Source organism: Podarcis cretensis, assembly GCF_951804945.1.
Source record: "Podarcis cretensis genome assembly, chromosome: 12".
Classification (NCBI taxonomy): Eukaryota; Metazoa; Chordata; class Lepidosauria; order Squamata; family Lacertidae; genus Podarcis; species Podarcis cretensis.
This window is the reverse complement of record NC_137181.1, coordinates 6,310,587-6,324,779: the sequence shown is the minus strand read 5'-3', so window position 1 is coordinate 6,324,779 and position 14,193 is coordinate 6,310,587. Positions and strand designations below refer to the sequence as shown.

At 46.7% G+C, this 14,193-nt stretch overlaps 1 protein-coding gene across 1 annotated transcript in view; it reads right to left on the bottom strand.

Moving 5' to 3' along the window:
* Nucleotides 1-14,193, bottom strand: part of WNT3A (Wnt family member 3A) — a 96,796-nt gene that overhangs the window by 39,707 nt on the left and 42,896 nt on the right. The window contains exon 2 of the mRNA XM_079947009.1: nucleotides 8,246-8,487. Coding sequence (XP_079803135.1) covers nucleotides 8,246-8,487 — 242 coding nt within the window. The remainder of the gene's footprint in view (nucleotides 1-8,245; nucleotides 8,488-14,193) is intronic.

The window sequence follows — 14,193 nt, the reverse complement described above, 5'->3', positions numbered from 1 at the left end:
ACGTGCATGAAACAAATTCATTGAAAGATGTAGTCCGGTTACAGTGCAATTATAGGAACGCAAAATCATAAAGCAGTGTCTAACCTTATATATTACTTTCACTCACATAATTTAACATTCTGCTTAAAACCACATAATAAATAAGGACACTTAATAAATGTATGCAAAGCTCTTTAAAGCATAATTTAATTTATAGTTGAGTACATAAATATTCATATATAATATGAATATTATTAGACATATTTGGATGCCGTTTTGTATTTCTTCTGTGATAATCTTATTTTTTGTAGCAAAAAGGTAGGGTGTGTGTGAACAACAACAACAACAACAACAACAACAACAACAACTTTTTTATTTATATCCCACCCATCTGGCTGGGTTTCCCCAGCCACTCTGAGCAGCTTGCAGCATATCTAAAACAAAAACATTAAGCCTTAAAAACCTCCCCATACAGGGCTGCCTTCAGATACACACACCGCAGCTCTACAACTTAAACACTTTATTGGGCTTTTGCAGAGGCCTCTGACTATAGTTCCCATATGCAGAGTGATAATAATAATAATAAATAATAATAATAATTTATTATTTGTACCCCGCCCATCTGGCTGGGTTTCCCCAGCCACTCTGGGCAGCTTCCATAAAAACCAAAAATACACTAAAATATCACAGATTAAAAACTTCCCTGAACAGGGCTGCCTTAAGATGTCTTCTGAATGTCAGGTAGTTATTTATCGCTTTGACATCGATGGGAGGGCGTTCCACAGGGCGGGCGCCACCACCGAGAAGGCCCTCTGCCTGGTTCCCTGTAGCTTTGCTTCTTGCAGGGAGGGAACCTCCAGAAGGCCCTCAGTGCTGGACCTCAGTGTCCTGGCTGGATGATGGGGGTGGAGACGCTCCTTCAGGTATGCTGGACTGAGGCCATTTAGGGCTTTCAAGGTCAGCACCAACACTTTGAATTGTGCTCGGAAACGTACTGGGAGCCAATGTAGATCTTTCTGGTCCGGTGTTATGTGGTCTCGGCGGCCGCCCCCGGTCACCAGTCTAGCTGCCGCATTCTGGATTAGTTGTAGTTTCCGGGTCACCTTCAAAGGTAGCCCCACGTAGAGCGCATTGCAGTAGTCCAAGCGGGAGATAACTAAATGATCATAAATGTACCATGCAGAAATGGAAGTATGAAGCAGGGTATCTCTAGAGATGGCAGGAAATTGGGCACAGATTGGGCCCTTTCCACATAACTTTGTTGGAGGTTCTGATCCATACCTTGAAGGGTGAAGGTTACACAGAACTTCCTAGGCCAGTGGGAAGATGGGCCCCTCCTGACGGGTGTGTTGTTTTGTTTGGGTGGGTGGTTGCTTCCTGCAACATGTCACTGAGGCAATAGTGCCTCAGTCTCTTCCTTGGTTTTTTGGGAATGCTCCCTAAATGTTATTGCATTAGTGCCATGTGCAGGGGCCCTTTTGTGCCACAGCACAACAAAAATGGGCCAAAAAGCAAACTGGAACATTTGTGGTATTAAATTTTTGTACAGGATTTCAGCAGGAAGTTACAGGACATATATCGATCGAAAATGAAACAGTATGTCTGCCCTGAAACTCTTGCAGGCATGAATAGTATTGAAAGTGGGATTGCGTATACTGTATTTTTCGTCCCATAGGACGCTCCGTCCCATAGGACGCACCTACTTTTTTGGGGGGGAAATAAAGGAAGCTCCCCACGCTGCGGATGTCTGTCCAGCGTGCGGGGCACTCTGCTTCAGGGCGCCATGTGAGCCGGGCGGCAGGCTGCTATCCGCAGGGTGGGGAGCCCTGCGGGGAACTCCTGCAGGGCTCCCCACGCTGCGGATGTCTGTCCGGCGTGCGGGGCGCTCTGCTTCAGGGCGCCCCACCCGCCGGGCAGCAGGCTGTGGACACCTGCGCGAAGCATGGGGCGTCCTCCAAAGGGCGCCCCGTGCTCTGCGCTGCCGGCTGCCGCCCGCAAGCTGTGCGCGCCGAGGGGAGTTCCCCCGGGCGCGCAAGGCTTGCGGACACCTGCGCGAAGCACAGGGCGTCCTCCAAAGGGCGCCCCTTGCTCTGCGCTGCAGGCTGCCGCCCACAAGCCTTACGCACCCGGGGGGAGTTCCCCCAGGCACGCAAGGCTTGCGGATAGCTTCCTGGAGCCTGGAGAGCGAGAGGTGTCGGTGCGCACCGACGCCTCTCGCTCTCCAGGCTTCAGCGAAAGCCTGCATTCGCCCCATAGGACGCACACACATTTCCCCTTCATTTTTGGAGGGGAAGAAGTGCGTCCTATAGGGCGAAAAATACGGTAACTACCCCGATATCAGAATTAGCACAAATCCTCATGCATACACAATAGGAAGGATGTCTGGAGAGACCCGATGTCTTTGCAAAAGCCCCTCAAGGCCCAGAGAAGAAGATTCCAAAGCCAAGTACAGACCTGATAGTACTTTTCCCAAAGGACTCCCAAATTGTTTGGAACCCACAGATCACTGCTTTCCGGTGCAACAAATCTCAAATATAATTTAAAATCAAACTACACATAGTTCTTGTGCAATTCACAAAATATGGGTTGGCTATTGGTCAGCTGTGGTGTTAGAGGGCCTAGGAAATGTGGGACTTTCAGGATGGGGTTAGGTTTGTTGAGGACCCAGGTAGGAATGGGGGAGAAATTTGATTCAACTTGCATTCAAAGGCAAATTTATCAAATATGCACTTTCGGAAACAACACACGAGCCAAAACGCAGCCATCCTTTGAAATTCGCATGTCTCTGAATTTTACAATGCAGTTCTTCAGCCTAGTAATGTGTAGAAAAATACGTATACTATAGTAGTATGCCTTAAAAATGCATATATTCATAAAAATAACATATATTAGGGGGAATTACTTTGCAAAAATATGTAAATTAGGAGAAATGGACACTAAAATGCTAATGAATTTTCACAAATGTAATTTTTTAAATTGCAAACTGATGTGGAAGGGTGGGGGACTTAATTTTAGATTGGAAAAATGAAAAAAAAATGGAAGATATTAAAATGGGCAGATTTGCTCATCACTGGAGCCAGACCATGAAATCAAACCCTCATAAGCAAAGAAGCTGAGAGTCAGAGTGTGATGCTCTGTATATAGGAGGACAGCAGAGGAGGCCCCACTGGTGTTGCTTGTTGTAAAGGGACCTGGAGTAGGGCCTTCTCTGCAGTGGCTCCCCAGTTGTGGAACGCCTCCCCTTGAAAGCATGCATAGCCACAACATCAATGTGCTTTCACTGGTTGGTGAAAGCTCATTTGTTTTTAAAAATCTCTGGAGGATGACTATTTTTATCTGTTGCTACTGCTGTTAAATGTCACGAAATGGTTATAAAGTAAGGTGTGCATTTTGTATTTTATGAAATTTTGTTGATTTTGTAATTATAATTATATTTGTATGGAAACGGCCTTGAGGTCTGTGTGACACACAATGGTATCTAAGAACCTGGGACTTTCTGTCCCAGTTAGTGCTGTGCCTCAGAGCTACAGCCCTTCCCCATACTAGATCAGAGGAAGCTGGCTTATACTAAATAAGACTGTTGGTCCCTCTAACTCAGTATTTGGGATTGGCAGGGACTATTCTGGATTTCAGAGAAGATTCCTTCCCAACCCTACCTGCAGACACCAGGGATTGGACCTGAGACCTTTCATGTTCAAACTGGGTGCTCTGCCACTAAGTTTCCTTATTGGATATGTATGAAGTATGTATACAATATGGATTGGTTGCAAGAACAAGGTTGCTGCATCCACTGAGCTACAACTATTTCCCTAGATCTTATCTAGGAAATTCGCAGAGCAGCTTCTTGTGTTCTTAAGGCTTGTTCTGGGATGCAGTCTGTGGGGCAGAGTCAGCCGATGGTGGACATATATAATTTCGGGGTAGTTTAGGGCTTATTTTCAGGTACAGAGATGTCCAGGCTAGCACAGTTCCTCCACTACAACTGAATCAAAACTGGGAACTAGGAATTGCTATTAACGAATTGCTATAACCAACTTCATAGCCTCATTCAGTACACATAAATAAGGAAAGGAGAGTCCTTTCTACAATTTCCCTATATACTGTTTGCTAGTGAAAGCCCTAGCCTTTTTCTCCCCCAAGGGTGAACTTAGAAGGTCAACCGTACAAATCACCATCAAGATGGACTCTCTTAAACATATTCTAAGGGTCGCCTTGCACTTCTGACGGGAGGTCAATTGGTGTTTGCTCTAGCATTAGGGTAAGCTAATCTTAACAGCAGTGTCAGTCCCTTGGGGAAGTGTATGAGGCTGCTATTTCCATAATTACACCCAGAGAGGCTTAAGTTCAGTCCAGTTAAACCAGGCCTGTGTTTATGCTAAAGTTGCTTCCTTCCAAAGCAGGACTCTGGCTTTTGATCTCAACAGAGGTCATGTTCAAAAAATAAATTTGGGGATACGTATAACTGAATGGCGGGTGGTGCTGTGGGTTAAACCACAGAGCCTAGGACTTGCCGATCAGAAGGCCGGCGGTTTGAATCCCCACGACAGGGTGAGCTCCCGTTGCTCGGTCCCAGCTCCTGCCAACCTAGCAGTTTGAAAGCATGTCAAAATGCAAGTGGATAAATAGGTACCGCTCCGGTGGGAAGGTAAACGGCGTTTCCGTGCGCTGCTCTGGTTCGCCGGAAGCGGCTTAGTCATGCTGGCCACATGACCCGGAAGCTGTACGCCAGCTCCCTCAGCCAATAAAGTGAGATGAGCGCCACAACCCCAGAGTCGGACACGACTGGACCTATTGGTCAGGGGTCCCTTTACCTTTACCTATAACTGAATGCAGAGATGCTGCAATGCATTCTGTGGGCTTGTCCACACTTTCACTTGAATCATGCCTAAAAAGCACTAATTCGAGAGGATTTCCGCTTGTGCTGTGCTTTCTGGGCATGGGTCTGAGTGGTTCTCTGTTTGGCCCTCTTTACCACTGGATACTTTAGTTGAGATTTCTGCATTGTAGGGGGTTGGACTAGATGACCCTTGGGATACCTTCCAACTCTACAATTCCATGATTCTGTGATTCTCTGAGTTGGAGCAAACATCAATCTGCATAAAACCCGGTGGACGTTTGCTCTGAGTGGACTTTCCTGGCAGAAAATGGCAGAAAAAGCAGCCCTATGTGGGGTTTCCTTTCACATAGCCCAGGAAGTAGCAGTTAATGCAAAATGTTGTGGCACTATTGCTGACAGGAGTGAAACTCTGTCAGCATGTTGCATCTCAGCTCAGAGATCCTCACTGGCTGCTGTTTTGTTACAGGGCAAAATTCAATGTATATAAAGCCTAGTACAGCTTGGAAACAGTTTACTTGAAGGGTTCCCTTAGCCCATAATATGGTCACTTGACTGCTCCCTGCCTGATGGTATTCAGCAGAGTCCTTCACTGGACCATTTTTAGCATCTGCTAAGATAATTTGTTTAATCAAACCTACTCAGACATGTATTTTAATATGTAATTTCATTTTATAATCTCTCTCTCTCTCTCTCTCTCTCTCTCTCTCTGTGTGTGTGTGTGTGTGTGTACTGCTAACTTTATTTTGAAGAAAATTAGGCTAACTTCTTTTATTGGGAACTTTATATTCCATATTTCATGCAAATCACTAACTGGTAGATAAATGAATAAACTAAATCAACAAACAAATGCCGACATAAGGAAGTCTAAGTCCCATTTCATGCATTACACATCAGCAAACCTTATTACTGAGTGCACCTTTGAGAACAAATCCCGATTCCCCAACCAGCATCTCTATATCTTGGGAGAGATTTTCAAAGCCATATAGAGCATTCAGCCTTCCAACCTGTGTTTTGGACACCATGTCCTTTGGTTTACTTCCACCTGAATTCACTTGGCACCCAGACTTCCTCAATATTTGTGCTTTGGTGCTTCCTTCCTATCAAAAACACATAGACATTCTTGACCCAACATCCTGTGGAAGGTTTACCTCCCATCCAAGCTGATCTTATATTTCTGTCACCAAATCTACACGTGGTCAAACATCTCTAATTGTCAACTTGCATCTAATCAGTGAGAATGTTTGGGAACATTCCACAACATCATCCAAACTCAGCACTGTGAGTGTTGTATGTACACACAGTGGTGGCAACCAGATGGTGATAGCCACCCTATCATCTTAGAACGAGTTCTGCCCTTGGCCATCTGCCCTTGGCCACTGCACTCCCCAGCTACCCTCCCTGGGCACAATACTCATCTCTTCAGGTACCAATGCCTGCTTATCATCGTCTTTGAAATTCTACCACTGCATTGTGACAGCAGCCGCACCCCAGGAAACTGTTTTGACTGCCTGACTAAACTAGGTGAGGATACTTGGTGGGTCTCGAAGCCTTGGTAAGTTAGGAACATCTCCTGCATGTAGGCCAATTGGTGCCAAAGAAGGACAGAACTTTCTTTATGTATGCAACAACAGCAGCAAGAATACTCATCGCGAAGTATTGGAAGACACAAGATCTACCCACCCGGGAAGAATGGAAGATGAAGGTGATGGAGTACATGGAACTGGCAGAAATGACTGGCAGAATCCGAGACCAGGGAGAAGAGTCGGTAGAAGAAGATTGGAAGAAATTTAAAGTCTATTTACAGAAACACTGTAAAATTAAGGAATGTTAGAAGGAGGTTGGAACGAAGCTAAGTGCTTTTAGCAATAAGGTGGTCAAGGGGTACGTAAAAATGGATTGTTAACATGTAAAAATGTAAAGCTATAATATATTACGATAAAGTATCAAGATAAATGCAAAAAGGGTAAGGATTTGCTGAAACAACAATTGAACTAGAATACAAAAGAGGGAGGTGTGAGGAGGTCAGGGAAATAAGTAAAAGAAAGATAAGATATGGAAAGATTGAAATGTTTTTAATTGCTTTTTTTTACTTTTTCTGTATTTTGTATTTTTTGTTTTCTTTTTCTTCTTTCATTTTTGTAATTCTTTTGAAACTTTAATAAATATTATTATAAAAAAAGGAACATCTCCTGCATGTGAAGACATGCTCTACCAACTTGAGTGGATGAGACCAAAAGTGGGTCCAGCGATCAAGAAGGTCGTTTCTGCATGTGCTGTAGAGGGAAGTGAGGGGCAGATGGGGCTCATCAACCTGGGAAAGTAGCCTGTGTAGGAGAAGGAAAGCTTTGATCCTAAACCTCTGCTGCCTTCTTTGGGAGAAGAAAAGGCTAAGGAGAAAACCCTACACAAATCCGGAGTGGAGTCCCTAAGACAATTGGATGGTGCCTTGCATGTCTCCTTCCACCAACTCCTGCAGCAAGTAAAGGTAAAGGTAAAGGTACCCCTGCCCGTACGGGCCAGTCTTGACAGACTCTGGGGTTGTGCGCCCATCTCACTTAAGAGGCCAGGGGCCAGCGCTGTCCGGAGACACTTCTGGGTCACGTGGCCAGCGTGACATCGCTGCTCTGGCGAGCCAGAGCCGCACACGGAAACGCCGTTTACCTTCCCGCTGGTAAGCGGTCCCTATTTATCTACTTGCACCCGGAGGTGCTTTCGAACTGCTAGGTTGGCAGGCGCTGGGACCGAGCAGCGGGAGCGCACCCCGCCGCAGGGATTTGAACCGCCGACCTTTCGATCGGCAAGCCCTAGGCGCTGAGGCTTTAACCCACAGCGCCACCTGCGTCCCTTCTTTCCCGCTGGTAAGCGGTCCCTATTTATCTACTTGCACCCGGAGGTGCTTTCGAACTGCTAGGTTGGCAGGCGCTGGGACCGAGCAGCGGGAGCGCACCCCGCCGCAGGGATTCGAACCGCCGACCTTTCGATCGGCAAGCCCTAGGCGCTGAGGCTTTAACCCACAGCGCCACCTGCGTCTCCTGCAGCAAAGCTGATGCTAAACATATTGCTTTGCTTTTCCTTGAACCACATCAGTGAAGCCGAGAGGAGGCTTCTGTTGTCTGGGCAGCCGAGGCCCCATATACACATGCCCAGGCTTGCACACAAGGAGGTCACTTTGGTGCTGCTAACATAGCGCTTTGACTTTACCCTCAGAGGTGCACTCCATTGTATGTCAAGACAGATGGAAGCCAACAACAACTGCATTGGAGCATAACTGAAACCACAAGCACAGTCTGACTCCCCAGACAGGAAAAAACACTACAGAGATTGTCTATTTCTCAAGAGATTTCATCAGCTAAACTCTCACCCCCCCCCCAATTCCATTTTCTCAAATTGATCATCTATGTCATTCATTTTAGAACATTGTGTACTCACCTTTATCCAACACTGGCCCAAAGATAGCCAAGCTGTCGTTTACAGTGGTGCAGTTCCACCTCCTACCGCGAAACTGGTGCTGGCATTCCTGGATGCCGATTTTCACCCCTTCGGCTACGCTGGGCATGATCTCCACGTAGTTCCGACAGAACCGTAGTTGCTTGGGCACCAAGCCAGGGATGCTGCCACAAAGGATGGGCTGAGTTCCCAAGGAGGAATATTGATGGCCAATCGCCAAGGACCTAAGAAGAGAAGGAGAACAGTGTGGTCTTTTCCATTCTCAAGAGAAGTGATCAACTGACTAACAGAGAACCAAAGCCCTTCCCCAAGCCCATTTGCCTCTCACATCCAGCCTGCCTATGCAGATCTGTAATTTCCCAGATACAACTCTTGAGAGATAGTTACAGATAGGTAGCCGTGTTGGTCTGCCATAGTCAAAACAAAAAAAATTCCTTCCAGTAGCACCTTAAAGACCAACTAAGTTAGTTCTTGGTATGAGCTTTCGTGTGCATGCACACTTCTTCAGATACACTGAAACAGAAGTTTCCAGACCCTTCTATATAGTGAGAAGGTGGGGAGGGGTATTACTCAGAAGGGTGGTGGGAATGGGTGATTGGCAGATAGCTGTGATGAGCCTGTTGACGACTCTTAACGACTGCAATAGGTCTTACAGGAAAAAGCAAGGGGTGAGAAGGTGAAAAGTGGCTTTGTCATGTATAATGAGATAAGAATCCAAGGTCTTTGTTCAGACCAGGACTCTCCATGGTTTTAAGTTTGGTGATAAGTTGCAATTCAGCAGCTTCTCTTTCCAGTCTATTTCTGAAATTCCTTTGTAGTAAAACAGCTACTTTGAGATCTTGTATAGAATGTCCTGGGAGATTGAAGTGTTCTCCTACTGGTTTCTCTGGGCCACTTTTCACCTTCTCACCCCTTGCTTTTTCCTGTAAGACCTATTGCAGTCGTTAAGAGTCGTCAACAGGCTCATCACAGCTATCTGCCAATCACCCATTCCCACCACCCTTCTGAGTAATACCCCTCCCCACCTTCTCACTATATAGAAGGGTCTGGAAACTTCTGTTTCAGTGTATCTGAAGAAGTGTGCATGCACACGAAAGCTCATACCAAGAACTAACTTAGTTGGTCTTTAAGGTGCTACTGGAAGGAATTTTTTTTGTCTTGAGAGATAGTTTGGTATACATGGCCTAAAATGTGGCCCTCCAGATGTTGCTGGACTCTGATTCAGCAGAAAAGGGCTACTTTTCCACGGGGAGAAGTGGTGGGACAAGCAGAAGTATGGATGAGCCCTAAGAGGTGGTTTCAGATCCGTACTCAGTGACATATTTGTGGCAGATCTTGGCTGCACAATATGCAAACCGCCATAAACTGTCCTAGGAACTTTCACCATGTTTTGATAATTGTTTTATATGACATTTAAATTTTATGTAAACTGCTTGGAGTTTTTTTATGATTCAGTGGGATGCAAATTCTGTCAAATAAAATAAATTTTATTTTATGTACACTTTTTGATTGCACACTTTATAAATATTTCTACATAACATTAATAAATGGAGACCCTCTGAGGCACTGAGTGGACATGAGAGAGGGGAGACCCATCAGGTATGGCCCCAGCTGACGGACCAGCTTGCAAGGGAGGTGCAGCTGGCTTCCACGTTGTCCCATTCCACTGAGCATTGATTTAATCTGGCTTCTCTACTAATATTTTAATTGCTGAATGTTTACATCATTATTTTGTTGATCTGCTTTTACAATTTGTATTTAAGCTTCTTAGTTGTTGGTGTTTTGCTGCAAGACACCTTATGAACACTTCAATGTAGAAAGGTGAGATATAAATGGTTGAAATGCTGTCACCCCCTGAACTCACTCCAAGCTCATTGTTGGTTTGTGTGTTCAAGTGGTGAGTCAGAGGTCGGAATGAGTTGGAAAAGAATCACCAGCCAACCCAAAAGGGTTTTGATTCACTTCTTCTTCCTCTTAGAATTTATGATCATGTAAAGCAGGGGTGGGTAACCTCTGGCCACAAGCCTAATTAGGCCCACCAGGCCTGTCCCATTTGGCCTGTGCCATACTCACCTGCCCCAAAGGAGGAAGGTTTGCTGTGCTTGAAAAGCGGCTGTGCTTGAAAAGAGGAGAATGCTTATTACGTTTTCAAAAAATTGTAAACTGTTTTGGGTACTGGGAGAAGACAAATTAAATCAGCCACCATGATGAGAAATGGAATGTGTTGGTCCGGACACACCTTTAGACAGGCAGTTTCCCTATTTTTCACCCACCCTTCTGAAAGGCACTTCACTAGATAATGAGTAATGAGCCGATTAGTGATTTATTTCCCAAAGAAATGCAGTGTGCTGTGGGGGGGGGGGGGGGGAAGAGATGACACTTTGGGGGTAAGAGCTGCAAGGGACTGGCAATTCCATACTGGAGTTATCATCCTGCCTTTACAAAGCGCACCTCTTCTAGACGAGCCTGGGGCAATTCACGAAGTGGGGTGGTAAGTCAAGATTAGTTGGCTTTTTCAGGGAAATGTTGGCATGTTTGGAGTCATTTCTCATCATAGCTGCAGACCAGAACTTGCCACTGATTTGTGTCATAGACCAGGACGTCCCCCGCCCCACAACCCCCAGAGAAGAGCTCCAAGGACTCAGTGACTGTAGTCCTGAAACATTGTAGTGTGGTGCAGTGGTAGATCTCTCTAACTGTTAGATGATCTTCTTAGTACTGGGAAGATCCAGGTTTAAATCTCTACTCAGCCAAGAATCTCATTATGGGACCTTGAACCCATCACTCTCCCTTAGCCTAACCTTCCTGGGTGATCATGAGGAAAAACCTGTGTGTAGGGGGGTGAGAATATACGCTGCTTCGAGCTCATTGAAGGAAAAGTAGGGCAGAAATGAAACGGATACTTATTTAAGTAAATGGGGTAATCAGTGAAGTAGGTGCCCCACTAGAAATGTCTACTGATGAAAAATTCCAGGGGGCAGTGAGAGCTCTATCCTCTGCTTTGAAGGAGGTACCTGACTCTCCAACCTCCCCAGACCCACCTGCGGGCCAGGAAGACCAAGCACATGGGCCATAAGCATCCCGGCAATGCTGGGATACAACCAGACCTGGTGTCAGCACCTGGTCTACTGAGGCAACTGCCAGGGCCACCAGGAATAATACCACCTTGTCAGGGCCCCTGCTGCCACCATTGCCATTGCCTGCCAACACTTGTCAATCCTGACTGTGTAGGTGATGGTCCTGGTTGGTTCTGCACCTGCTAGGATCACACACATACTTTCCTTGGCTGGGTAGTGCATCATGGGTATAGTTCCTTATAAAGGAACAGACCACTGGTTCATCTAGTTCAATATTATCTACACCAACTGACAGCAGCTTTCCAGGGAATCTCTCCCAGCCTTATCTGGAAATGCTGAGGTTTGAACTTTGAAACTTCTGTATGTTAAGTAGGTGATCCACCCTGCTTGGCTTCCAGTAACAGTCTTGCTGCACCAGTTCAGGTATGCCAGCCCAGGGCTAGGGAGTTTCTAGTGCCTAGAGAATGCTGGCACTGGGCCCAAGTAATGGTGGACACTGGCATGTGATATGCCAGAGGAGTGGTCAGGACTAGGAGGGGAGCTATTAGCATCACTATGCCAAGAGTCCATTGAGACTACGCCCACACATGCTGCCATAATAGAGTACTGCCCCTTTAAATCATGGGCAGGTCCCTCAGGGGCAGTGGAGTTTTAAACACCCATACACACCTCTTAGGGGATGCGGGCGGTGCTGTGGGTTAAACCACAGAGCCTAGGGCTTGCCGATTAGAAGGTTGGCAGTTCGAATCCCTGTGATGGGGTGAGCTCCCGTTGCTCGGGCCCTGCTCCTGCCCACCTAGCAGTTCGAAAGCACATCAAAGTGCAAGTAGATAAATAGGTACCGCTCTGGTGGGAAGGTAAACGGCATTTCTGTGTGCTGCTCTGGTTTGCCAGAAGCGGCTTAGTCCTGCTGGCCACATGACCCGGAAGCTGTACGCCGGCCCCCTCGGCCAATAAAGCGAGATGAGCGCCGCAATCCCAGAGTCGGCCACGACTGGACCTAATGGTCAGGGGTCCCTTTACCTTTACCTTTTACACACCTCTTTCCCACACTTATTCAGTGCTCAGTCAACAGCAGACCAGTGGTTACCCTCTAAGCCCCTGGTTTTTAAGTTACAGTGGTACCTCTGGATGCGAACGGGATCCGTTCCAGAGCCCTGTTCACATCCTGAAGCGAACGCAACCCACGTCTGCGTGTGTGCTGGTCGCAATTTGCCACTTCTGCACATGCATGAGCGGCGTCATTTTGAGCGTCTGCGCATGCATGAGCGGCGAAACCCGGAAGTAGCACGCTCCATTACTTCCGGGTCACCGCTGAGCGCAACCCGAAAAGGCTTAACCTCAAGCGACTTCAACCCGAGGTATGACTGTATTCTGGTATCAAGCCTGTTTGTACATCCAGATTCCCAGTGAGCTCTCCGTGGTTCTGATTAGTCACTTGCTAATATCCCAGGGACCACATGACAATGGTGGGTGGGGCCAGATGCAAAAGTGGGTGGGGCATTTGATGTGATTTCCCCCCTTTGTACTATAGGCTAATTTCTTTACACACCTGCATAGCCTTCTCTAGCCATCTATGCACCTGTCCACCCACCCAAGCAAGCAATAACTATTATCAAAGTCGAAAAATACATTCCAGTCAGGCAAAAACATTCAAGGAGGGTGCAAAGCAAGGCAGGTGATGGGTGTGATCTTGGAAGAAGGGGTGTAGCTGAGGAAGAGCCCCACAGGCCAGACTGGCCTGGGTGTCTGCATTTGACCCCCATGCTTGAAGCCCCCATCTGTGCACTGACCTGAATCTTGGACATGCCTAGCCAGAATACCCCAATAGGACCCAGCCCAAAATGGGACACTTTGGGTTCAGCAACACATGGTTCGCTAAATGACTCTATGTGCACCTCCAGACTGTCAGTAATTTGCAGAATGGATGAAAACTTGAGGTTTGCACAACTGTAGGGGGTTAAAGCATTCTGTCGTCCTACCTTTGCAGCTCCAGATGTTGCTGAACTAAAACTTCCATCCTCCTTGGCTATTGGCCACTGTTTCTGGGCTTGATGGGAGTTGTAGTTCAACAATGTCTAGAGAGGCAAAGATTCCCCAAGCCTGGGGCAGAAGAACAAATCCTTTTCTCCCCACAAAACAACAACAACAACAACAAACATCAGACTCTTTGCAGTTTGGAAAGTGGGAAACGTATGGGATGAACAAACAACCCCTGGCAAGGCGCGTAATCACCTTGCAAGCAAATCCGGATGAAGGAATTATGAGTGGTCATGACTGTATCGAATCACAGAACCGTAGAGTTGGAAGGTACCCTGAAGGTCATCTAGTCCCCCCCCCCGCAATGCAGAATTCATTTTGCCCAATGTGGGCCTGAAACCTATGGCCCTGAAATTAAGAGTCTCATTCCCTCATAAGGAAATCATAAGGATGCTCAATGGATATTGGGCATAGTCTAATCACTGCGTAAGGCTTTTTGCAAGCAAATCAAGATGAAATAATAATAATAATAATTTATTATTTATACCCCGCCCATCTGGCTGAGTTTCCCCAGCCACTCTGGGCGGCTCCCAATCAGTGTTAAAAACAGTACAGCATTACATATTAAAAACTTCCCTGAACAGGGCTGCCTTAAGATGTCTTCTGAATGTCAGGTAATTCTTTATCTCTTTGACATCTGATGGGAGGGCGTTCCACAGGGCGGGCGCCACTACCGAGAAGGCCCTCTGTCTGGTTCCCTGTAGCCTCACTTCTCGCAATGAGGGAACCGCCAGAAGGCCCTCGGCGCTGGATCTCAGTGTCCGGGCTGAACGATGGGGGTGGAGATGCTCCTTCAGGTATACTGGGCCGAGG